At 40.9% G+C, this 27,648-nt stretch overlaps 1 protein-coding gene across 1 annotated transcript in view; it reads right to left on the bottom strand.

Moving 5' to 3' along the window:
* Positions 1 to 1,256: 1,256 nt before the first annotated feature.
* Positions 1,257 to 27,648, bottom strand: part of CPE (carboxypeptidase E) — a 65,050-nt gene continuing 38,658 nt past the window's right edge. Inside the window, exons 2-9 of the mRNA XM_079991416.1 lie at positions 16,087 to 16,283; positions 13,502 to 13,669; positions 11,937 to 12,054; positions 10,183 to 10,365; positions 6,080 to 6,219; positions 3,467 to 3,566; positions 2,453 to 2,571; positions 1,257 to 2,022 (exon numbers count right to left, since the gene is read on the bottom strand). Of these exons, the coding sequence (XP_079847542.1) occupies positions 1,924 to 2,022; positions 2,453 to 2,571; positions 3,467 to 3,566; positions 6,080 to 6,219; positions 10,183 to 10,365; positions 11,937 to 12,054; positions 13,502 to 13,669; positions 16,087 to 16,283 (1,124 nt within the window). The 3' untranslated portion in view covers positions 1,257 to 1,923. The remainder of the gene's footprint in view (positions 2,023 to 2,452; positions 2,572 to 3,466; positions 3,567 to 6,079; positions 6,220 to 10,182; positions 10,366 to 11,936; positions 12,055 to 13,501; positions 13,670 to 16,086; positions 16,284 to 27,648) is intronic.

Genomic DNA, 27,648 nt, shown 5'->3' with positions numbered 1-27,648 from the left:
ATGGATTCTCATAGCAAAGTCGTCTGCCATTTAAAAATCTTTTGGTGCAGTTAGTACCAAAGGAAAACCAAAGAGACAATTTATAAGACAGTTATGTTTCATTACTTCAACATGAAAAGAATATATTATATACACATGTTATAAGTTAGACTAGAAACCCATTTTGAGGTTCAGCAGGATGTAACATCTGTGCTAGCATTAGACACAGAGTCTACAATACAGCTGCATGACAGGAGTATGGCTGCATTTTCTGGCTTTGCTTCAAAATGGGGAAATTAGTAGAGTTAAGTACAATGACTAACAAGCTTCAAATTCATAGCCTCTTCATTACCACTCACCAGGTGTCAAGATCTTTTGCAATAAATGACAGAATAATTTCTCCAGCTGTGTTTGAACACAATATGCTTATCTTCATGATTAAAATGTATTTGCATTTATTGTTTCTCATATTTGGGTTGTTTTATAGTGAGTTATATACAAACTAGTGGGATATGTTGATAGAGTTCTAGAGGCACATTGTTAGGGAAACAAAGTGATTGCTTGATCCCACACAGCGTGTTTCTTTGTTGCAGTACAGTTCTTAAATATTAATTGAAGTTCTGCAAGCTCATCGTTGTCTCTTTAGCCGGATAGAGGTTTTCAAGGATTTGAAGTATGGTCCAATGTATAGCCCAATGTTCCTCATTAACAATGCCATCTGTTTCACTAAGAGCACTTCAGATGTCACTGCTGACCAGCAACAGGAGTGATATACTGGGAAGTGCAGCACAGAAACCATCATGGCTGCTCTGCTTGCTGTTGCAGATACTGACCTACCAGTCTGTTATGGCAAGTTGTTGGTTTTGTGTTATATCTCGATCTGGCTTGTTTGTGTGGACCAGCACTGATCGAAACAGGGATTGCTCCCCTGAACTGCAAGTGCTGACCTGCAAAATACTGATCATCTGCAAACTCATTTGAGTAGACACACCCTTAGAATCCAAACTATTCATTTCAGCTTATGAGAAGCATGTCCCACTAAACTTGGTGCTTTTGAGTAAATTTGTTTGGGGTTGGGCTTTTAGGAGCACATGCCACGTACTGAATTTCCAGTCCAGTGGGTCAGGCAGCTTTTGGGTTAATATTTTGCTCTTTGTGCAAATTATACAGACATCATTTCATGCAACTCATGTCCACTTAATACACAGACAACTGCTGACAAATGGGATAGCAGAATACACTGCAAGCAGAGAAAACAACATGCAGTCACTAAAGGGTTATTCTTTATCCATCCAGAAATTTTAATCTGATTACCAAGTTACTTGGGAACATTATTGAATAGAGTAAGGGAAAAAGTTGTACTATTCCTCTTCGCTTTTAAATAAGAATGATGAAAGTTATTTCCATGTGAGTAGATGAAACCCAAGTCATTATACTTATTTTACATGGCTCTTCCACAGAGACATAAACAAACTTTAATTGTAGTAAAGCATTACTTACAACACCAAGTTTTTACTGCATACATTTGCAGTGCCATTATTTCATGAGACATTAGAAAACATCATCTGCTCACCTGCACTGCCACATATCAGCAGCAGAAGTTGCAAGTGACTGCTAATTACTATAGTGTGTTTAGTATTATTATCATCATTGTGCTTACCCTACACATTCAGGATTTGTATTCAAGTTAGGTAGATGAGACATTCATTCAGATATTCTTCCCCTATGTTGAATACCGGTATGTAGGATTGCAAACAATGGCATGAAAGTATCTAGCAATTTGTTTTTATGTAGAGCAGATTACTGATTTTTTAAAAAAAATACTCAAAAAACTCAAGTTAAATATTGTGAGCTACACAAAATCTAAAATATAGGGACTTTCCACAGTACAGTATACTAAGTCAACACGTAATAGATTAAAAGCTGTAAATTCAGAGCTTCTGCTTAAAAATTTAAAGTTTCTGACATCATCTTCCACCATTCCATTAACTCTTCCTTTTCTTCTTCTTTTCTTTCAGACAGAGATTCCAGGTCAAAATCAACCTAGGCATGAGAAAAATAATAAAATAAAAAACAAGATTTTTTTATGCACATTGGACTTTTTAATTGAAGTAACATCCTGAAATTTAGGACCTCAGAAATCGATGAAATGGCTTTCATGGTAGGGGCTGCAGTCTTATGCCTGTTAACTTGAAAGCAAACTTCCCTGAACACAGTGGGTCTTACTTCTGAAGAAACATAAAGATGCTTTCTCCAATTTAAGAGGAATGACAGGATATAAATTGAATAAATAATAACACATCAAATGTTCGCCTTTTATGCTCCCACACCAGGAATGTTAAAAGGCCCTGAATATTACACAGAGAGCCTATGAGGTTACCTTGTGGGCATCGTATTATTGCACAATATACATGCAACCAATATGGAGTCACTGGCATGCAATACAAGGCTACGCCAACCAGGCGGTACTTACCCTAATGGCAGGACTGAAGGGAACAGCCACTTTTTTAGTTATTGCTAGATAACCTGGTGCAGAGCCAGTCACTTTATAGTTTCCAGGTACGAGCAATCTCCAGTAATCACCATCCTTAGCTGTGGAAAAAGCAGTATGTTACCACTTCCAGAAATATTCTAGAACCAGCAGGGGCAACCTTCAGATATGCAGGGTCTGCTTTGGTTTCTTTACTGCTTGTCAGGGACAGGGCTTCCCAGAGCGACGATGAGAGGAACAGAGAGTCAGTGGAGGAAGAAGTAGTTTTGCTTCCTTCTCAGCAGTTTGAAACTAGTCACCAGCAACCCCCTTCCTCCTCAGCAGGAGAAGAGATAAATTCGCATGAAAGCAAGAGGAGGCTGGAAAGAGGCCAAGTCACTGATAAGCAGTCTCTAACAATAACACGGGGTGGGGGTGGGGAATGATTCATCAGAGGAAGAGGTAGGACGACAGCCAGAACCTCTCCATGCTCATAGGTTAATGAGGGTCAGGGAAAGGCGTCAATCAAGGAAGCAAAAGGCGGGGTTCTGGCGAACATCCTGTTGGCGCCGGAGTTGGAGCTCAGATGCCTCAACATCTTGAAAGAGGCAGGAGCCGTGGGAGCTGTTCTGAGTTTGACTAATAGTATACAGTGGTGCCCCGCAAGACGAATGCCTCGCAAGACGAAACACTCGCTAGACGAAAGGGTTTTCCGTTTTTCGAGGTGCTTCGCAAGACGAATTTCCCTATGGGCTTGCTTTGCAAGACGAAAACGTCTTGCGGGTTTGCTTCCTTTTTCATAAAACCATTAATACCCGGGGCATCCGCGCTCCGCAAGACGAAAAAATCGCAAGACGAAGCAACTCGCGGAACGAATTAATTTCATCTTGCGAGGCACCACTGTATATGGGATTGGGAGTGGTGGGGAGAGAGAATGTGATTCTATTCTTGACATGCACCCATTATATAAGCCCCTGCCATCACCTGTTTAAATGTATCACACATGACATAACTTACCTGAAGTAATATCATGGTTTAGTCCCTCTACAGAAATGGTGGCATTAGCAATGGGATTGCCCTGAAGATCTCTAACAAATCCTTTCACCCCACGATGGATCTGGAAAAAAAAATTCTTTGTTATCAATAGTCTGTATTTCCTTATGTGCTCTCTGTTACATCTGTTAAATAATCTTTTGAGTCCTTTGAGGTAGGCCAATATTGTCCTCATGTTAAATATGGTGCATTCAGTCAGAGACACCCCTTCAAAACTGCAGGTTTATACCCTGGCTTGTTCCAAAGTGGTTAATCCTTGTTTTATGGTATGGACAAATCAGGAAACTATGGTTAAATAGAGACGTCTTTGAGTGAAGTGGCTGTATGTGCGAGCAAAAGGGTCATTCATACTTTGGCTTACTCAATTAAGCTGAGATATGGTTATCTGAATGCAGCCAGTGGCTTGACTAAGGCCATTTGGTGCATTAATGACTGGGCTTTTAACCAGGGGCTTCCAAGCAAAAGAGTGCAAGACTTTGAGTCCAGGCATGACACGTCTTATGTTGGGACACCTTCTCCACTAGCTGGAAGTTCATAAACTCCAGAAACACAGAAGGTAACTTTGCAGCAGCAAAACAAAATAAAAACATATTGAATACATAAGGTCGTTCTAGTTTGCAGAATCTTTGCAGATGATTCTACGTGAAACAGTAAGTGCCTAACAGTTAACAAAGTTATCTTGCAGTAAAGGGTGAAAGCCTGCAATGCCCTCTGTATACATTTTACAAAGAATTAAATAGGCATGACTGAATGAGTCAGTCCTTGGGAATATTTTATTTGGCAAACTGGGCATTTCCTCCCTAGAAAAGCTAGTTTTAAATGTGTTTTTATTCGTCTCTAGTTTTACTAGTAAACTACACTGAGTGCATCATAGTACCAGTTACAGAATTTCCTCTAGTTTGGGATTAAACGACAAAGCGTAACAAACCAATAATTCTTCTATATGGATTTTTTTCCCCTTGGAGAAACTATTTATGAAACAGAAGGTTTCTGGGTGCTGATTACAGTGCTGTGATTGATCTCTAATCAAATCCTGTAATATGCGATTATGATGGCCATACTGGGAAGTGTTCACCCTTGCAGTTTTACAATCTATTACTTCTCATAGTTACAGCGAGTAAGCATATCCTGTTGCAAGAACAATATGACATTTAAATTGCAATTCCTATGCAGATTCTCTTGGTGAGTAAGCCTCACAGGGCAACAAGATTTGTTTCTGAGTGCACCTGCGTGGCAGTGTGTTGAGGGTGGAGCTGTGGTCTAAACCACTGAGCCTCTTGGGCTTGCCGATCAGAAGGTCGGCGGTTCGAATCCCCCTGACCAGGTGAGCTCCCATTTCTCTTTCCCAGTTTCTGCCAACCTAGCAGTTCAAAAGCACACCAGTGCAAGTAGATAAATAGGTACCACTGCGGCAGAAAAGTAAACGGCGTTTCCATGCATTCTGGCTTCTGTCACAGTGTTCCATTGTGCCAAAAGCGGTTTAGTCATGCTGGCCACATGACCTGGAAAGCTGTCTTTGGACAAACGCTGGCTCCCTTGGCCTGAAGCGAGATGAGCACTGCAACCCCATAGTCGCCATTGACTGGACTTAACCATCCAGGGGTCCTCTACCTTTTTACCTTACTGTGTTGTTAGTCTTTATAGACCACATCTAAGTAGTATGCAGAGTAGACCCTAAGGCAATTAATTTAAATGAGACTACTCTGACTTGGTCAGATGCCACCCTGTATACTTTTCCCACCACAGTAAAATGACTATACTAGGGAACAGTACAAGTGACAACCATTAGGCATTTTTTAGAAATAATAGCAGATATTCTGAGGGATCTGATGCATTAGACCTGGTCAGGCATTCAGATTCCTCATGCAACAAGGCCAAAGCTCTAGCTTCACCCCACTTCCCTCCACAAGGAAAAGGAATAGCTACTGAAGTAGGTAAACTTTTGAACTCATATAAGCTCCCATACAATTTGGGAGTCCGGATCTCCCAAGGACTCTCACTGCCTGGGGAGGATACATGAGTATAGCAGACTCCCCAATTCAGATACCTGTCTATAACTTATGGAAGAGCATGGACACTCATTCCCTCTCTTGCTATTGCAGTTGTGTGATGGATTAGAAAGCCTGAATGGGCCTTTTGTGTGACCTGTAATACAGTGCTGGTGATTCAGAAAACTAGTGCTCTCAGCTAAAAGTTATCAACTTTTAATAAATCTTTTGTAAACAGGACTGACATTTCAGTGCAAGAACACATTCTATTCTCAAATCCCCAAGCAGGGGGAGAATTTATGCAATTGTTTCTGAGAGAAAACCATGATCACATGGTAATCTTTCCTTGCCATTCTACTGTGGGGTTAAGCTTTCATGTAAAAAGGTAGCCTCATGTGGTTAGGTTCATAATCATGTTTTGAAGTGGTTTGAACATGAATCAATATGTGATTAAATCCCCAGTCTGAGCATATGGAGTACAACTAAGCAGAAGACGGTTTAACTATTGATGAACAATTGGATAAAACTAATCTGGGGTTGCTTCCTGCCCCACTCATGCCATGACTTGTCCTTCCTACTTCTCTTTTACCTGCTCAATATAATTGATAAGTGAATTCTTGTTGTCCTCCCAGTAACTCTTCAGTGTTTCCTCTGGAGGGAATTTTTCACAGCTAAGCTCCACAGTGATTTCAAAACAATTGCTGCTGAGGTAGTTGAAGTCCTGCATGCCTGCATTATAAGCATACAGACAGGTTGACATTTGGACAAGCATTGAGTTCTATGCAATGAAAACAGGACTTAAAAGATCTCTCTGTATAATCTCGAAAGCAGGTCTCCAGCCCTACAATCTGTTTTTAAAAGTCTCACACATATATTTCAGGGTTGTTGTTGTTTTTTCAATTTTAAGAATGGTTTTCTCCATGGCGTCAAAGTTTTCAGAAATGTTGTCCTCTCAAATTAATGTAAATTAGCTAAAGGTCACCCAGAGATAAGCAGATGTATAATATAGGAGAATCAGGGCTAACGTTTATTTCTTATTTGCTTGAAGTATTCACACTGCCCTTTAGTATATAAAACTCCCTGGGCAGCTAACAATTCACTCAATATGTGATTCTTGAACTCAAGTCAGATACATAATGCGCCGAAATGGCTAACTTCATGCAATGAATATCTTGGCAGTCACAGCTCTGTGTAATGATTGTATGAAGCCTAATATTGCATCTGGTGCGTATATTCCACTGGGATACATTTGGCTCAGAAAGTTCCATTTTCGGAAGCCAAAAAAACAGTTTCCAGGTATAGTTCAATTAATTCCAGATGAACAAGGAAACATGTTATTATGTGTACAATAAAACATGCAAATGACAGATAGTGGCACAGCCAATGAAGCTTCAAGAAATAATTTGAAACAGGGGTTTCTTCCTAATCCTGCAATTCACCAAAAAGAAAAACCAAAGGCAATGTACCAGTGCTAATGATGTGGAGGAGACTTTAAAATGTTGGAGCCAATATTAAAATGTGTGTCGACAGTACACATTACCAGCTGCACATGTTTAAGACATTATGAACCAATCAAAGACATATGCTCACCAATGAAAAAGGAAGGAAGGAGTGGGGTGATGAGTGAGTGAGTGAGTGAGTGAGTGAGTGAGTGAGTGAGTGAGTGAATGAATAAATAGGAGTAGGCTTCTGTATATACATCTCCTTCTGAATCAAGAACTAAATATACAGAATGTTCTAATGCCGACATAGTTGGAATGCCCTACATAGAGCTCACCATAGTCAGCACTGATCACCTGAATGGTGAGGTGCATACCTGAATGTAGGTTCTCTCTTATCATCAGGGTTGAGAACGGGAGACAAAGGAAAGGAAGCCTGAGTTTAGGGGGCAGGGCTTCCTTGAAAAGATTGTCAGTGATGTCCAACCTGACAACCGTGCATTCAAGTCTCTAGATTTTGGCTACATTTTGTTTTTCATATATACCAAATATTTTAAATGTGGCAACTAAATACTCTGTGACACTTGAAGATTGATATCTCCAGCAAACTCTAGGCAGTGTAACAGAAGGTTATTTTCACAATAAAGACTGTTAAACACTGTTATTGGGTTGTTGTTTTCATTTTGATTATATATATATAGTGGTTTTTATGTTGATCTTATCTGTGAACTGCCCTGAAACCTCCAGGTAAATAAATAAATTAAAAAATAAATAAACAAACAAATCAACGGTGCTCCATTTAAAAAACAAATAAAGCTTAAGAAAAATGTGGTGTTGATGCAATTCACTGTAAATACATTTTGCATAAATGCTAAGATGAATGTGTAATGCAAATGACAGTGAAATCCTAACCATGCCTACTCAGAATTAAGACTTATTGTGGGGCTTCAGTGGGGCTTACTCCCAGGTAAGTAGGGTTAGGATTACAGCCATAGACATTGAGGGTGGTATTCTAGACTAGTCCTTCTTAGAGTAGACCCCCTGATGGACATGACTAACTTAGAGTCATTACTTTTACTGAGTCTACTCTGAGTGGGACTTAGTTGACTACAACTCCACATTTTTAAGTCAGCCCTACATTACAAAAGTCTGCTAATTTAATAATGTGTCACAGTATTGCATGCAGGACATCTTGTTCCCCTTTGTATTTGCTATACAGAGCCTCCATTTGCTATAGTAAAACCTATGCCACGAATGTTCGTTGTGTGCCCAACAATAATAATTTAATTAAAATGAGTTAACAGCTGCAAGAGTTGCAGATTAGGCTGACAACACCTTAAAAGCAAAGGCCACAGTCCTGCAGCCTGTAAAGTTGCTTTGCTCCTATTGACTTCAATAGGACTTAAGCAGCTAATGTACAGGAATATATCCATCAGCACTGAAAATGCAGTCTGGCTGCAGGACAAGGTAATCTTCCTGCTGGTGCTATTTCTGTGCAGGAGAATCAGATTAGAGTCCCTTAATCCTGCACTTTGGGAGCCCTTTTAGGAATACAGACTAGCAATGCTCATGGGTGCTTAAAAGCAGAGGAAAACCCTCCAATGTCTGGCTAGTATGTGTCTTAGGGAAAATTGACTGTTTCACTCATATTCATCTATACATGCAAGGTGACCAGGTACTTCTATGTCTTCAATAGTTTATTCAACAGGTGCAAGCAGTGCTGAGAAAAGTTGCTCTTCTTGAAATTTGTCATTCTGCTTAACTATTTTCAAGGCACAGGAAGGCCTGTCCTTCTTTGTACCTTGTTATCCTGTACAACTGAACAAAGAAGCTTTCGAACTTTATGGTATATATGCATAGCTGTTTTCCCCCTCTCCTCTGCCTCTTACATCCTCTCTCTGGTCACATATTAAGCTTTTTGTGTGGCAGGGTTTATCCCTCCAAATTACTTGGTGGTTAGCCTCTACCATGTCAGGATACTTTTGTAGTAGATACAAGAAATAGCAAGGTAGGCAACAGTCAGTATGACTGTCACTGATCGTTGTGAGTACAAATCATTTATTCCTAAAGGGCCACTTCTCTCATCACATTTGAGAGATGAGCTTTCAGAAGACACATTTATCTCTATAGAGATGTGCAAAGGTGTTGACGGAACAGTAATACATTTTGTCAAGTTAGACTTACATAAGTGGAGGCAAATTTTTAAAAGTTGCAAGTTTTAGCTCCAGTGAAGGGAAGCAGCAGTTGATTTGCTGCTGAGACCCATTGTCCATTCACGTGTGTTGGTGTATGTGTATACACTATAATTGTTATTCTCTACAATAATGCCCCTTCCGACCTTCAGGAGGAGGGGGGGTTGTGGGATCACGACCCCGCCCACACTCTGCGAGGCTGGCGTCAGCCTCGCAGGAGACAGGGATTCACCCAATTAGCATACCCTGTGGCGCCAGCCAATTGGCTGGCGGCAGGGGCGGGCCTTCCTAGGGCCACTTAAGGTCAGGGCAGCCCCTGGCTCACCCCCTTTCTTCCCTGGACACGACGCAGTGGCTGTGAACAAAGCTTGGAGGATTGTGGAGCGCACGGTGGCTCGTAGAGTGGCCGCATGGGGCGGTCGGGTCATTCAGCACCCATGCATACGGTTTGACAAGGAAATGCTTTATCACTGGGATGGCGTGCATACGGTTTGACAAGGAAATGCTTTATCACTGGGATGGCGTGCATCTATCTGATGCTGGCAATGTTATTTGATTGGCAGATAATTTTCAAGGCGTTAGGGATTGGTTACAGGTCTGAGGGTATTGGCGGCGAGCCGGCTTGCGGCTCGGTGGCGGTAGGCATTGGCCGGGGTATTATCATGCAGATGAGGTTGGGGGGGAGGAACGCCATCACCTCCCCCAATGCTTGAAGGGTAGTTCGTTAAAGGACTCCGAGGGGCGACGCCTCGTCCGAAACCTACGGAGGCTAGGGCCTAAAGCGCGCCCCCGAGCGGTAACCCCTTGGGGAGCGCCTAGGGATATGCATCTCGGGTGGCTCCCCCTGTTGGTGTTTAACCCTTCCCGGTCAGACCGGATAGTCGGTTAGGGCCAATGCCTAAAGCCAATACCCTTCTTTCCTGTAATCAATAAAGTTGTGGCCATTTTTCGCCCATTAACCTAAAACTCTGTGTCCGTTGTCTTCATTTATTCCACCTGTGGGGGGGAGGGAATAGCCACACAAATGAATCTCTGAAGTATCGTAACGCATTGGCACAAACCTCCTGGAACACTGTACCAAGCCCCACCATTGGTCGTTCCATCTATGAAACTGCTGTCGTCATCATTCTTGCGACACGGTGGCCTGTTTGGATCAGACATGGCGGGATTAAAGGATGAATAGCTTCGAGCTAAGCTTTGGAAAATAGCGTCATCTGGGCAGGAGCTGTATTCATGTGCACTGCCTGAGGAAAGAAAACCAAAAACATGTAGAGGAACAGATAGACTTATTTTTTTCTACGTTGTTCTGTGTCTGTTGCTTTTGCCCAAAGTATTTACTATTGGGGGTGGGGGAAGTCTCATAGTAAAAAGGCTGGATGCACTTAATTTATTTATTTAAAATCATTTTTAGACTACTTTCCATTTTTAAACAATTATCAGAGCCATTTAAAACAATAAATCTAAGTTCAATAAAAGAGCTCAGAACAATAAAACAATCATGAATACAAAAACAAAGGTAGCTAAAACTGTCCTTATTTGTATTGATTTAAATCTAGACACATTACACATAAAAATCAGGCAGCCACATTGCAGTTAAAATTATCTGAGCAAGAATAATGCATTTTAATCTGCAAATATTTCTTAAGAAAAATAAAATACTGTAAGATCAACTACCCGATTCTCACCAAAGAGAAATAAGATGGTTGTTATTTCCACAACTTTTATTTTAATTTTAGAATTTTTAATTGATGCACAATGGCATGGATCAGTTGGTCACAATGTAGTCTTCATACTGTGGATGTCGTTTCAAGTTACAGGGCAAAAGCAGAGTGCATTCATCTCACATATGTCATTTAGCCACCAACATTTAGGGACACATTTACATTTTATAAAGATTACATATAAGATATTTTAAAGTATACTTAAAATGTAGGGCGTGAGTGTGATATATATGTAGATATATGCACCAGAGAACAAGCATTGGCTGCAGCTCCCTATTAATTATAGATCTAGAAACAAAGCTAGGTTTTCTGAAACAATGCCTGTGGTAACAGAAAGTTTAAAGGGTGACTATTAGAAGACCTGATTTGGCCATAGTGATAAACTATGATTTTTTGCATGAGCCTCTCGCTTGTGCACTCCCCCCCCCCTTTCCCGCAGTGTGGCCAAGATAAAAATTAACCATAGTTTAGCATTATGTCTAAACTCTCACCTGTGGTTAATGTTGAAACAAGCCAGTTTTATAAACCATAGTTTGAAACTGGCTCATTTTAGTAAGCAACCATGCCCTTGCAGGGTGCTGAATGAGGCCACCTTTCCTCCACTGCTGACTTCTGGTGTCTACAGTTAATTCTAAACCAGGGGCCAGCAAACCTTTTCAGCAGGGGGCTGGTCCACTATCCCTCAGACCTTGTGGGGGGGCTGGACCATATTTTGGAGGGAGGGAAATGAACGAATTCCTATGCCCCACAAATAACCCAGAGATGCATATTAAATAAAAACACACATTCTACACATGTAAAAACAAGCTGATTCCCGGACCGTTCACGGGCCAGATTTAGAAGGTGATTGGGCTGGATCCGGCCCCCGGGTCTTAGGTTGCCTACCCCTGTTCTAAACCTTATTCTCTTACACTGTAGCAGCGATCAGTAATTCTATCAGTTGCCGGTGGCATGCAGAAATATTGTAAATTTCTGAAGACATTACATACTGCCACAGAATTGTGGAAACTGAACTGTCTACAGCTCCAAAATGATGGCACATTTCACATGCCTTTGAAATGAATAGATTGCACATTCAAGTGCATTGTACATACCAGTTCGAGTCTCATCATAAGGGTAGTTTGCTACAAGGTCCCCACCATGGAGGTTGGCAGACAGCACAAAGGGGATATCCATAATCCAGTGAATTACACTTTTTGTTTCAGGCGCAAGCTATTGAAGAAGAAACATGTATTATTCACCAGCACTTCAAAGCCAGTAAATAGGTTAATACTGTATAACAAGCGCTATCACATAAGCTTTATTTAGAGTCCTGGGAAATTCCATGACTTCTGAAAATTGAATTAGAATTACATTATATCTTCGGGATGTACCAATAAAAGGTGCTGATGTATGATTAAAACACACAAGTTTACTAATATGTGCATTATACAAGTTGCCTAAACGCAACACATTAATGGGCTTCAGCCATCTTAACTCTCTGTTGGATTTAGGCCTCAGAGTCACACAATATCTGTATGTGAAGAAGCCCACAGAGGTCCCCTGCTGCCTTCACCCATTTCTGGCCTTGGGTCCAACTGAATATTCAGCAGAGATCTGGATCTCTGGGGAATGTCTAAGCAGCAGCAGGTTGAATTTGTAGGGGAGAAAAGATGCCACTCTAGAAGCATGTCATCGGGCGGCCTAGACTTTTATTCTGTCAGACCTTTAGCCTTAAGGAATTTTATGCTTGGTTATGGCCTCTTTGATATTCTTTGTTGCCTAACTTTACTGTTCTTTGTATTCTCTGTTTTTAATGTTTTATTATTGTGATCATTGGACTTTTGCTGTATTTGTTTGTACCATAAGGCACTTTGAGGACCTTCCAATGGGAAAATGGCCCATAAATACTAAAACAAATGAACAAAGAAGTGTTGAGAATACATTTGAGGTTGAGTACGTCCTTCTGCTCTACTCTAGCAAGAAAAAATGATGCTCTTTAAAAAGATGTTCTAGCATCATGCTCTTAAAAACACTAATATGTCCTGTCCTGAAGCCCTTGTCCATCCTATCTTCAATTCCTAGTTCTGATCCTGTCTGCTTGCCTTTTCAGCATTCCTGGACCAGAGAAGACCTCAAGTTGAAACCTAAAAAAATACTCCTCTGGATTTTGCACAACCTTTGGTTTTCACCTTGCTCTCAACCATATTATACATAGGTTCTGGCCATTTGTCTACATCCATCTGCAACCACATAGACAAAAGGAGAGGAGTACCAAAGGGGGGGGGTCTTTGCTCTGTAGAGTAAAACTAGTCATCTGAAAGAAACATGCTATGGAAATCTAGAAAGGTTTATCATGTGCTGAAATATTTGAATCAATTCACCTTTCTGTCCCAATTCTGCTTTATTTATTAAATTTTCAAACACCCGTGGATTGATTCTTTTTTTAATGCCTGGGTGGATCTACACACAGGAAAGAAACCGCTATAAATAAGTCAGAAATTAAATCATTATAAAACGGTTTTTGTTCTATCTGGCTCCATCTGGTGTTGCATGTTTATAATGCATTCAAATCACTGTATTTTGATTAATGTAGCTGAGTCCCCTGACTGGAAGGGCACATAGAACTCTCTGAACAGATGACAGTCTATAATGCTGATGGTAAACTACAATTATTTACCTTTGGGTTCTGATCCACAGCTTTCTTCAGGCTTTTCAGTAAGTGATTATTTGGACCTCCTTCTTTCTCATGGACATAAACTATTCTATCCAGGTCAGGGAAATTTCGGTTTAGGTCTATTCCCTGGGCATTACTTCGGCCAACAAACCAGTCTTTCAGTTCACCAGGCTAAAAAGAAGAAGTAATCAAGAGGGATTATTAGAAAATAGCACCGATGCTATCATTTAATAGTATAACATAGTTTCCATGAGAAATGGCCCATTTAGCTCATCACTGTGTTGTCTGGTGGTGACTTGAAAGATTCTCAGAAAAATTCAAAAGCATGGCATTCTGGAAACATTCGCCAGTATCTGCATCTAGTCCTCAGAAACATACCGATTCTCATGGCTGATTTAACATATGCATATTCTTCACTTGATGACTGACACTCACTGTCTCCGTTGACAGAATTGTGTTTGAGTTTATACGCAAGTTCTGTGGTGCTTAGCCGCAGTAAATTAATCGAAACTAAACAAAAAATATAGCTAACTAGCAGCCTCATACCTGACACTGCTTAGGAATTCTATATATATATAAAAAATCACTGCAGTTTTGAAAAGAGTGATTAAAATCAGTGCAGTTTTGAAATGTTCCACCAGTCATCTCCAGTCCAAAGGGTGTCTAACGGTATCCAGAGAGAAAGAGAAACCTGCTACTTAAACCATCATACAAAATTTGGTTATGATATCTTAAGGTGTCCAAACGTACAGTGAACAAACACATTTCCAAAATACATAGTAGATATTGAAAATTACATGGGTTAAAAAAATGAGTAGACATTCTAATATCCACTTCCTCACAGCTGTATAAAATTAGGAGTCCTTGAAATTTAGAAATAATAGTTCAATGTGAGATAAATGCACACATCTACTATGTCTTGATCAAAGTATTAGTAGCAATGTTGGTTCTTGGAATAAGAAATGCAGGACAAATATGAAAAAGAAAAGCTTTCCTTTGAGCCAATTTGTGTTTAAATGCAAGGTGTTCATGAGAAAATGTAACATGAAGCCACCAGAGGGTGCTCCCACACTGAACATCCCTAATCTATAATTTATTGGTGTTTCAAGGCAACCATGACTCACTTATCAGCAAGTAACTTTGGGATAGCTCTTACTGCATGTAGAATGTATCTGAAATTTAAAGAAGATAGGTAAAATCTGCAAAATGCTCCATGGATACTATTACATGTAGGATGCCAGTGAGAGAAAGTGAGATAACACTAGGCATGGATGACAATGATGAATGCCTATTTACACACATTATGTAAGCTAAGCCACTTAGAGATTTTATTAAACACTGGCCTGCGAGCGCTCCAATTGGAGAACAGCCTTTACCAAAGGTATCATGGACTTTGAAGATGCTCGAACTCAGGACAAAAGGGAGAAATGTGCTAAGAGGAAGGCACGTTTGGCAAACACTCACCGTAATCAACTCCCGCCCAGAAACCTATGTCCCCACTGTGGAAGGACATGTGGATCCAGAATTGGCCTCCACAGTCACTTACGGACTCACTGTTAAAACCACGTTTATGGAAGACTATCTTACTCGGCTACGAGTGATCGTCAAAGAAGAAGAAGTAAGCCACTTAGAGATTGGTATGATTTTTTATAATCAAATGTTTGTGGCATTGTAGCCACTAAGGAACAGTGCCATGTAAGTGGCCTTTCACTCATGACACACACAGAATAATCCAAGTGTATATGTTATAGTTACATTGCTAAAGCTAGAAGGCCCTTGGGGAGGTCATTGTCAGGGTGGGAAACAAGCCCTCTTCTTACGTCCCAATCTACACATTCAATAAATGTGTGGATTAGATCAGGAGACAATCCACTGGCCCTGGCCCTGGCTCCAATTTCTGCACGCTGGGAGGAATGTACAAAAATGACTTTGCATATGTACAACTGTACATGCTGTTTTGGATCTGTACTCATAATCAGGAACCTTAACCACACAATATTGCCTATGTGGCTAGTAGCAATGGACCGCCTCATCCTACATGAATTTGTCTAATCCATAATAATAATAATAATAATAATAATAATAATAATAATAATTTATACCCTGCCCATCTGGCTGGGTTTCCCCAGACACTCTGGGCTGCTTCCAACAAAATATAAAAAACTTCCCTAAACAGGGGTGCCTTCAGATGTCTTCTAAAAGTCCTATAGTTGTTTATTTCCTTGACATCTGATGGGAGGGCATTCCACAGGGTGGGCATTACTACCGAGAAAGCCATCTGCCTGGTTCCCTGTAACTTGGCTTCTCGCAGTGAGGGAACCACCAGAAGGCCCTTAGAGCTAGACCTCAGTGTCCAGGCTGCATGATGGGGGTGGAGACGCTCCTTCAGGTATACTGCGCTGAGGCCATGTTGGTGGCCATCACTCCATCCTGTATCTCATCCACAAGGACATAATATAAATTATGATTTTAGCCACTGTAAACTCCTCATTTCAAACCTGCTGCACTGAGCAATAATACCACTTGTAAATGCATTTGACAAATTCTATTAATGCAAATATTTGCTTATGTGACTACTGCTTGCATACCTGTGATGCTGCCTTCTCAAAGCCATCTGGATTCAGCGACGGCATGATATGGATACGTGTGCTGTGAATCAAGTTGATGATAGTCTCATTGCCCTTCTGATATTCGTTGCAGAGGTACTGAGCTAAGAAGATGAGGAGCTCCCTTCCCACGGCTTCATTTCCATGCATGTTGCCAACGTATTTGAATTCTGGCTCCCCTAAAACACAAAGAAAAATGTGGTGTTGGGCATATACACATAACAATAATCAAAATGAATAATGTACGCATCAGATCACACGCAGAGAGAGATCATACAATCATATAATAAAATCACCCAGATCCTAATTTGCTTCTCAATTCAGGGGGTGATTTTTATCACCTCCCACCTACATCTAAGGCTCCCCTTCTTGTATTCATGTAAGGAAAGTCAGGACTCAAGTTAATGCATACCAGATCATGACAACCTAGGATCCAAGCCAACATGTATCAGATCACCCTGACGGGCTAAAGTCCTGTACAGTGTAACAAGGAGTGATGTCCAATTGAAATAATAATGCAAGCATGTGTAATTGCATTATGCATTCTGAATTATTGTTGTTGTCATATTTGATTTTCTAAGATTCCAATTCAGACTTTTTATTTTTAAAAATGCAGTTATTTGGGAAACGCTTGCCTTTGTCTACAGTAACAGAATTTCCAGTGAACTCTGTAAAACTGTCATGTATGCTATACAGTCGTACCTTGGAAGTTCAACAGAATCTGTTCTGGAAGTCTGTTCGACTTCCAAAGCATTTGGAAACCAAAGTGCGGCTTCTGATTGGCTGCAGGAAGCTCCTACAGCCAATCTTAAGCCACAGAAGCCCCGTCGGACGTTTGGGTTCCAAAGAATGTTCACAAACTGGAACACTCACTTCCGGGTTTGCGGCATTTGGGAGCCAAAATGTCCGAGTACCAAGGTGTTCAGGATCCAAGGTATGACTATACTTCAAAATGACTCACCTGGTGGGGTGGAATATGCAGTGCTAGCTTCCCAGAGACATATCTGGCATTTACTGGGAGGGAGAAGGATGAGGTGGCACCAGGGTTGGGGCTCCGTGCCACCAATCCAGAGTTTTGAATATATGAGTGCACAATAATTTATATACACTATACATATACATAAACAAATTGCCAATATTAACAATCTTATTACATTACTTTGCTGGAGCAGCAAACAGAGCTATTAAAACCCTATACTGGGTCTCTTCAACATCTACAGCTGCTGCAATGCTGGTGCTGAGAAATACAATCTGTGCATCTGGTAATGCGACTTTTCTTTTAATGTCTGGCAACAAAATCATAATATAGTCTCTGATTCATATAAGCTGTTTTGTCTAAAGGCAAAAGAGTTGGATAATAATCATTTTCAATATTAAAATACGCTTCAAGATTGCACTAGAAAGTATCATTATAAATGTTAATTCAGACCAAGAGTCAAAATACATTAGGCATATGAGAAAACCGTAATATGAGTTATATTTAAACAAACATGGTATGACCAGGCACTTATTGTTAAAACCTAAGTGAGGGAACAAGATGGGCCGGGCATAACACAGCTCTGCCTGCCTGGGTATTTGGTAAGGTACCAAGCCAAGCTGGAGGGACAAGGTGGGGGAACTGTGGTAGGCCAATGAAGTTCCCTCTCCTCCTTGGAACAGGACTTGGGGGGGTTGCATCTGGTGCTGGGACAAAGAAGCAGACTAGGGATGCTGTTGGTGTACTATCCACCCTGCTGCCCAACAACCTCTCTGGATGACTTCAACATCCATACTGAGGGTGCCTTGAGACCAGCTTGGGATTTCATAGTCTCCATGGTGACCATTGGGACTGTCTCAGATGATCACTCGCCCTACACACAGAGCAGGACATACCCTTGATTTGATCTTTGCTCCTTGTGAGGAGGGGAGTGGTCTGGAAGTAGGGTAGATATTATCCCATTGTCCACTTTCTGGTGAAGTTTATCTAGCATCAACTACTCCTATCTGCAGGATTGGGGGACCAAGTTGGATGGCCCGCCATCAGAAGCTGATAGATTCTGAGGTATTTCTGATGGCTCTGAGGGATTTTCCCTTGGATAGAGCAAGTGTTCCTGCTGAAGCTCTTGCTTCACTGTGGAAACGTGAGGTGAGCTGGCACCACAGAGATTGTATTGCTCCCTGGTGACAATCAAACGTGCATTACAGAGATGGTGTAGCTCTTAGTGAGCTGATTAATCATCTCTTAGTGAAATGATTAATCAGAAAGTCTTCCCTGGAAGCATCTTAATATTTATCTCAACAACATATATACTGCTTAATACCAAGGTTTCTAAGGGCTGGTACCTGCATATAGCCTCCCATTTTAAAATAGCTAAATAATTAACTAATAAAAATAGCTAAGTATATGAAAAATGTTTGTGTTGCATTTATGTGGTCACAGTTTTAGTCAACAAGGCTTCACTTTTTTTCCAAAAAAGGAGCTTTATGTTGAGATGATCAGTGTGTATTACCAAAAAAAAAAAAAAAAATGCTTTTCAGTCTGTCTCTAATCCCCCCAAACCACAATAGCATCTAATGTTTTGTTTTGCCCATTTCAAATGCCTTTCCCCTTCATTCATTCTATTAAGAAATAGTTTTCTGTGTACCATAAATAGTAAGTTAAATAGTAAGTTAGTTGACATTTGGAACGAGGGGAAAAAAGAATAATAGAATCATGGAAGGAACCCAAGTCCAACCCCCTGCAATGAAGAAATCTCATCTGACAAGTGCCCTAAAATATAATTTTGGTGATAAAAGATCATAATCTCCATAAATTAATGTGGGAAAGTGCTATTAATCTGTCAGCTATATGTGTCTGTAATAATAGCAAGCACTTCATATCTGAAGTGTCCTGGAGTGGACCTAGTGCTATCTCATAGCCATGGGAATTGACCTCACCTCACCTTAGAGGCAACAGAAGGCTGGTAGCAACATACCTCTGATTTGTGGGTTCCCCATAACACTAGCAACCTCAAAGTAGAGAAAAGCAGCCTTCCCCCAACCTGGTGCCCTCCAGATGTTTTGGTCCACAATTCCCATCTTCCCTGATCATTGGGCTATGCTGTTTGCGTCTGACTGGAATTGGGAGTCCAACATCATCTGGTTGGAGAAGGCTAGAGTAGTGACAAAATTACTTGGAAAAATGCTCTTTGATCTACATTTGTTTTTGATACAACCAAAGGTTAGAATCTGCTTTTGAAAGCCTGGGCCTTATATTACGGCTACATAAAAAGCATGTTTGTGAAGGAAGAAGCATGAGAACCTTCTATAAGATTTGTCAGATTCCTGGATCTTTTAATTGTTGAAAATTATAAATGGACTCATAGAAAGTCCAAAAAATACTGGGCATGGGGGAAGATACAAGGTTACTTGTTGTCTGAATATCAGAAACAAATCCTGAACAGTTTTTTCTAACAATTTTATGTAAATAGAACCTCACAGACTTCTTTGTGAGCAGCATTTTGTCCGAAACTTAGAATAAAATTGCACTTTCTAATGTTGTTTCCATTCTCTACTAAACATTAGGGAAAATCCAGAGTGACTTGTGTGTTACTAAGCTTGGTGTTTCTGATTATATCCATTTGCCTGTCAGCTTTAAATATTAAAATATGTACACAATTTTTGCAGCCATACATTTTTTCAAATATAAACACCATAAGGAACAGGAAATTAATTAATCTATACGTATTTGAAGTCAGAATTCTGTCGTGTTTTTGCCTTCAATTACAGTGAAATTATCCAGAAATCACTTTAAAAGACAATTTTGCAAGAAAGAAATTGAACATTCTGCTCACAGGAAAATGACAATTATGGGGAAAGTAAGGCTCTGTCTGTTTTCAAGGCATCTGGGAAACAGGTTTTTAAAGTACTATCTGCCATACAGGAAATCTGTGATTTGTGCAGTTTTAATACTGAATGTGTAGGAGAAGTCATGCAGCTTGTACACAGCTTAGTTCGCAATCAAGTGAGACAGAACAGCTTCTCTTTAAGCCTAATGTGGTCTCAGCAACATCTGCTGGGTTAAATTAGGTTTAATCAGCTATGTACCTGGTTATATATTAGCATTCCATGCAACAATTTCCAGAAGCATTCAGGACAATCCCAGAGCTATTTCCACTAATGTTAACTGGAGCATTACATCAGTATTTACTTTAATGGCAGAAGGTAGGTTTGAGAGCTGTTTGGAATTCATTCCTCAAAGAAGAGAAGAAGAGTTTGGATTTGATATCCTGCTTTATCACTACCTTAAACAGCTAAGAGTCTCAAAGCGGCTAACAATCTCCTTTCCCTTCCTCCCCCACAACAAACTGTGAGGTAAGTGAGGCTGAGAGACTTCAGAGAAGTGTGACTAGCCCAAGGTCACCCAGCAGCTGCATGTGGAGGAGCGGAGACGCGAACCCTGTTCACCAGATTATGAGTCTACCACTCTTAACCACTACACCACACTGGCTCTCAAAACCTTTGTACTATCCTGGAAGGAAATGTTCCAAGGACAAAAACACCAGGAACAAAAGAATGAAGGTGGGCTGCAAGAATCTACACAGCAAAAAAGTCACAGTCCTAGACCTCTTCCATTTGAGACAATAGACCATAGGCCTTGCTTCTCTAATACTTAAACACCTTGTTCATGTCCTTTGTCAGATAAGTGCTACAAAGTGTTGAGTTCTTCATCTGGGAACCAACAACTAAGCCATATAAGATATATTTATTTGACCTAAAAGCTGTCTAACTCACACTATTGTCTGATGCACAAGTCACTGCCACCATGGAGCAGTCTTGAATTCAAATAGAGTCGTTTTCTCTACTCCTCTACCAAACTGCTCCTTAAAAGCTGTGAACTTTACATTGGGGTTGGGGGAAAAGAGAAAATCCTCTGATGAACATGATGAGCTTGAATGCTTCCAGACCTGATACCAACAAATTTAATGGCCAAACTAGGGAGACAGAGAGTGTTAGGCTTCAATGCCAAGGTCACTGAGCTTACCGGTATAGGCTGAATGTCGCCATTGCACTTTTTTGGAACACTGTGAGTTTTCACAGTGGTCTTCCCTGCCCCATTAGATCTTCCTCGACCTAAGAATTATTTGGCTCTTTTGTTCACTTTCCTTTACTTGCTGGCTGTTACTGGAGCAGTCTTGTTAATGATGCTGCAGGGGCTCTGAAGGATTTAAGCGTTTCTGTGGAAAGCTACTCATGCCAGAACTCACTCAGTCTGTTGGAGCGGCGATCATAGCGAGTGTTAATGCTTTCTCCCAAATAATGGGCCATAAACAGTTATCGTTTTCCCTCTTGCAATTTCTTGGCCAGTAAGTGGGACAAATTTCATACCAGATGGCTTATCCCAAGCTTCAGAGGATTTTGAACACAGTGCGCATATCTTTCCTTCCATTGTGAGGATATTGCATTTCCCACGCATTTAAAGCACATAATTTCATACTTTTTCCAGATACAGAAAGCTTACTAACAGTGAACACACAGCATGGAATGGATTCACACCATTGTCACATATACTGACTGGGTCTCTTACGCAATTCAGTGACATAACCCCTCAGCCCCAATATGGTTCAGTTACTTCTGAAACTTTCCTTTGCGGACCATCTAATTCTTTGAAACTATGCATTTCACTTCTGCGACTTAGGCATTGGTTTATTTCTTTTTTAAGGGGGTGTAAAGAATGGCATAACTCCTCTGCAACAAGCCTAGCCTCCTCATCCACTATCATATGGTATAGAAAGAGGTCATATATTCACTGCTCTTCTCTAGCTCTTCTTTTTTTGTATCACTAGACTTGGCTCAATGAGAGCTGAAGATGGAACTTCTTATCTCCAAAGATGCAGCAAACAAACCAATTTGAAAGTAGAAGTGCTCTTCCAGGAGAGAAAGCAGCATCTTTGTTCTTGCCCCTGTCATCCTGGGGAAGTGACTTTCATCGTTGTTCAAGGTGGCCTCCTATGCCTGACTTAGATATTTCAGCCTTCCCAATCTAGTGCCCTTTTGATGTTGCTGGACTACAACTTTCATCAGCCCTGACCATTGCCTATGCTAACTGGGCTGATGGGAGTTGTATTTCAAAACATCAGGAGGATACCAGGTTGGTTATGGTTGAGTTATTCATATACAGCAATAGGCTGACTAGATTCCTCTGTTTATTGTGTGCATTATGAGCAAATATATTTCTCTGACCAGCTAGCATATCATATATGTATGCTTTCATAATAATTATAAACTATTTGTAATCTCTCACTGGAAGGACAGATCGTGAAGCTGAGGCTCCAATACTTTGGCCACCTCATGAGAAGAGAAGACTCCCTGGAAAAGTCCCTGATGTTGGGAAAGATGGAGGGCACAAGGAGAAGGGGACGACAGAGGACAAGATGGTTGGACAGTGTTCTCGAAGCCACAAACATGAGTTTGACCAAACTGCGGGAGGCAGTGGAAGACAGGAGTGCCTGGCGTGCTCTGGTCCATGGGGTCACGAAGAGTCGGACATGACTAAACTAAATAACAACATTTGTGATCTGTGTAAGATACTTCATTGTGAGGCATTGTGAGGTATATTTGACATTTTTTAATATATCTTTTGCAGGCTGCAGAAGATGTGTCATTTCATTTCTGCCAACTGTCCATCAAGTCAACAGGATTCGGTTTGACAGTTCCATTTTATTTTTTGTTTACTATATGAATAAATGGGAAATTGAAAATCCAGCAGCACATAGTGGATGACAGCGCAGCTGCTCCCAATAAGAAATGCATTCAACACTTTATAGTGATGCTCAACTGAGTTGATGGAAGTCTGCTACTATACAAAATCCTCCTTGTTAAGTATATAGAAGAATACCAGGCCTGTCCAGATTTGGGTCTGTTTGCTTGTTTGTTGCAGAATACATCTGCAACGTGTTATTGACACAAAAATAGCATATTAGTGGTGGATTTATAATGGAACATCCACACATCGTTCTACTGTTAGCACATTATTGCCACCTGGAGGAGCACCCTTGTGCCTTAGTGCAACAAAAGCAGGTCCACAAAAGTTAGAAAATTTGAGAAAGTTATGAGAAACACACTTACTGGAAATGTCTGCTCCAAAACATTTGCAGGTGAAAAGTATTGAAAGCAGGATTGCATATAACCTCCCCAATACCACCATGAGCACAAATCATCATGAATGAACAATAAAAGGATGTCTGGGGAAGCCCACACTGAAAATGTCACTTTGGCACTAGTAAGACTGCAGGTGCCCAGAAACAATCAGGAACTAGGTGAACAAACATAAGCTCAATGTAGAGGAAAAATATGATAGTGGCTTTACTTTCATAACTTGGTTTCATTTCTCCTTTCTCTATCCAAATATTTTCCTTTAAAATGGTTCAGGTTTGTCATATTTGGAAATGCATATAACTGGGTGAATTGCTGAAGTTTATCTGCTTTAAAGTACAGACAATAGAAGCTGCAGTCTCCAAGCACTAAAGGGTAGCATAAACACACACCACATATGCTTGCATGCATACTTACATGAAAACCCACAGGACATTTAAAACTATCTTGAATGAATACTGTAGTGCCTGTAGTTCCAACAGCAATGAACCCCACCAGAAGCATATGATTGGTATCAGAACTATAGTCAGAAGGCAACTTCATATAAGCAGGCTAAATATGAGCTGCCCTCCCTTGTTCAATAGGGTGTGATGTTTTCTTTTAATAACATTATATGCCCATTATCAGAGGTAAAAATGACTAATACCTAATGCTCATTAGCTTTAGCCATTGCCCTTTATGGATAAACACGGTGCTCACAGAAAGCTTCCATAACGTAAAATGTGACTTTTTGTTTGATTGATTCAAGGAAAAACAAACACAGGAAGAACACAGCAGATTAACTCTGTCGCATCACTTTATCCCCTTATGCAGTCTTGCCAAAATAAACAGGTGAAGATAAATATGTTAGGGGGATGAAATGCAATTTGATGATCACAGTTGCAAAGAGAGAAAAGATTAAAAGGTACACTATTTAACACTGCCTGCAAGAAAGTTGAGGAAATCTCTCAAGAGAGTAGTTTAGCTAGATTTTCTTAAAAATCAGGCAGCACAGCAGTGACCCCAAAGTAGCATGCCATTGCTGGTATTACCTGGGATAGTCAAATGTAAATTACAACTTCCATCACCCCTGACCATTGGATGTGCCGGCTGGGACATGAGAGGAGTTGTAGTCTCTCTCTGGAACATCCTGTTCTTAGAGCTGCTATGTATTATGCTCTTTTGTATATTTTATTCTGCATGCTAAATACACAGATTCAAAATACATGTTCGAGCATACCACATTTGTATCTGATTCTGGCATGTGCTAATGTGCCCGCCAGTACCTCCTATGATGCCCACATAAGGCCTGAGAAAAAATCCCCTCAAAAATCCACATGAGGCTGTTTCCTCTTCCTGTTCAGTTTCACTCTGCACTGGTTTGGTCTCTCCTACACTGGACACATACTTATGTTGACCAATCCCTGGATGCCAGAAGTGGACACCCTCTCCTCCTTCTGTTCTGAACAGAGGTACGAAGGGCGAGTGCATTAGTGGCTGATGTAGGCACCTTCCTGCTGATGGGGGGGGTGTATATACATGCACCATTCTGTGGTCCTGTCTCTTCTTCTGCTCTTTTAGATGAGGCAGCCATTTTGTATTACGCCACATCCCTTGGCAGCCATTTTGTTATTGGCACCCATAACCCTTTCTCAATATTCTAAATGTTCCCACTGATCCCCAAAAGTTGTGTGTCTCTGTTCTACAGGGGACTTCTGATTAGCTATGCCTCAATGTGGCATGTGCAAGTCTGGAACAGGAAACATGTATTGTGGAGGAAGGAACCCTTGCTCTTAAGCAAGTTTCTAACTTTCGAACATTTTAGTAAGTGAATTTTCAGCTTTGTCATCTTTCCCCTCACAACAAACCCACTGCCACTCCCCTGCTTCTCTTTTAAAATGCTAAAGGACATTTGCAACTGGTAATTCAGTCTTCCACATGTAGATGGAATCAAACCATCTGCAGGAGAACACAGTAAAAAGTTAAGCCAACACCCAAAAAGCCACTCCCTCCCTCTTCTAAACATCAGGCTGTTGTCACGTTCTTGCCTTTTTCTCTTCACTTCAGTTGTGGCTGCATCATGATGGTTTCAGTTAACATTCACAGCCTTTATGTAGGCTGCTATGATGCTTGAAAGATGGGTGCTAGAAAGCCTCAGGAAATGTGAAACACTGGCTTCCAATGAACAGCTCCCAAAATAGCAGCTGTTAAGAATGGATAGCTAGGAAGCAGATAGAACATGGGAAGCCAACATGAAGACCAGAAGCAAAACACTGCAAAAATCTCTCTGCTGAGGAGGCTTCGTGTCCAGCCCCCAAAACCCTTTTAGTATGCTGAGGCTAGGACTCAGAATGGAAACATCTACTGAAGAAAAGCGGGAAAGTGCAACTCAGTGTATTTCCTCACCCATTGCTAAGTAACTTTAACCCATGTCAGAGAAAGCAAGTTTAAGATAATGAGAAGTCCTGGACCTCCTGCCTTTAAAAAGGAGGAGGAAATGCCAGGAATGTACATGTCAGCTAGCATGACTTCTTTCTTACAATTGGTACTTCCTAACTAACAAGAGCAAAAATGAAATGACATTCCCCACCCAGTATGCAGAGTTGCTAAGTGTGCAAAAAGAGTAGTCAGAGCAAAAGCAAACATCATCATGGCTGGAGCATAATCGTGAAGGATGTGTGTTGACTTAAGAACTAGTGGCCTGTAGCCAAAGATTTGGCTGATAAAGCTCCAATTGCTATGTGAAATTGATCTTGCTTGAGTACCTCTCAGCTTTCCCAGCTTCTTGGGGCCAAGACCTTCAAAATGCCACTTCTGTGTTTGCACCACTGGCACTAACACAAAGCTCCCCCCCCCCCTTTCCCTTCACCCCATCTGTCTTGACTTACTGCTTATGCCATTCTTTGCTGGAAGCCATACCCCAACCCCCAGGAAAGAGATTCTGTTGTCCTTACACCACAAGGGAATTCTGGATTGAGGGGGGGGGGACGGGACTGGCATGGGTAGCAATTGGCAAAACTGCTTTCTCTGGGTGGAGAAGCACAGCAGAGCAAGGAGAAGGGAAGGTGGAAGCTGCTGCACTCGGTGCACATTCAATGTGAACTCTTATCTCATCTTCTTCATCTCCTTCTTTGGCTACAAAAACTCCTGCCCTCACCTGAAAGAGGGACATCAGCAAAGGCAGCTGTATGTGCAAGTGCTAAGAAGGCCCTCCAGTCAAAGGTTCCCCACCCCGCCTGATTTTAAAGAGACATTTAGAAGATATAACAAGATCTATAAGACGCATTATATAGCTAGAGAAGAAAAATCCATCCAATTTCAGCCACTTCTGAACAGAATTTTGTTGATTACACTTTAGCACAGAACAGAAGCAGAGAGCTAATCTGTGTGACTCATCTCCGGAGACTGTGTGGGTGGAAAACAGGACCAGAAGGCAAAGACCACAGAAGTGTAAACTTCTGTGTATGCCATGACCAGATAATGTACGGGAGCAGAGCAGTGTATGTTGAACTTCTTTGTAAGTAACATGGTTGCTGCCCAAAAAAGATTCCTGAGGAAACAGTTTGAAGGGTTGGAAGATTATATATGTGAATATCTGATTGGTATTATACATTTTTTCACTAGTAACGTTTGTTTCCATACACTTTATTACCGTTTTCTCAAGCAATACAGAAGACATAACCAGCAGAAGACAAATTATAAGATTAGAAGGTTGTCCAACACAACCACCCACAACCAAATAATAATTAATAATAATAATAATCGCAATCTCGTCATTATTTACCAAACAGAATTCAGTAACAAACTAACAAAGTTCATGCCAAAGGTAATTAAAAGAGATAGAACCAACTTAGAAACATAAAAGGCCAAAAATGACATTTCTCTATGACTAAGTGAAATATTAAAGTGGCACCCCTCCTCTCCCCAGCCTTCTGATCCCAAAAGGTTTTTGGTCTTACAGCTGTGCCTCATCAATCCCATAGACTCAAGAACTTGGGTCTCAACCAGACCCTTTCCTTACCCCTGCATCTCCATCCCCACGGTCAGGAAGCTGCATTGCACAGGAATTCCTAGTTTACCTTCTCCCATACTTGTTGCTCAGGGAACCTGGAGCCTAAAAGTCAGCTGCTGTTTGTGCATTCGCATGTCATGTCACATCCATCTTCAGGTTTACTGAACTTCTCACCTGCCTCTTCTTATTCTCTCTGAAATCCCCCCTGCTTTTTTTAATTGCCTGCTTCCTGCATTAAGCACTTTCTCTCTATTCTATCACATCTGTTCATCATTATAAGAAATGTACAGAAGCATTTTGGCATAATATAAAACCACCCCAACACTGAGTTCTGGTCTGTGTTCCCTTCACTATCTTAGAGTGGGCCTTTTCTGTCATGGTACCAAGGCTTTCAATCTCTGAGATCTACCTGCCCTATTTCTACTCACCTTGTGAGCTTT

This window comes from Podarcis cretensis (genome assembly GCF_951804945.1).
Source record: "Podarcis cretensis genome assembly, chromosome: 9".
NCBI lineage: Eukaryota > Metazoa > Chordata > Lepidosauria > Squamata > Lacertidae > Podarcis > Podarcis cretensis.
Note: the sequence above shows the minus strand (reverse complement) of the source record. Positions and strands in the feature narration are given on the sequence as shown.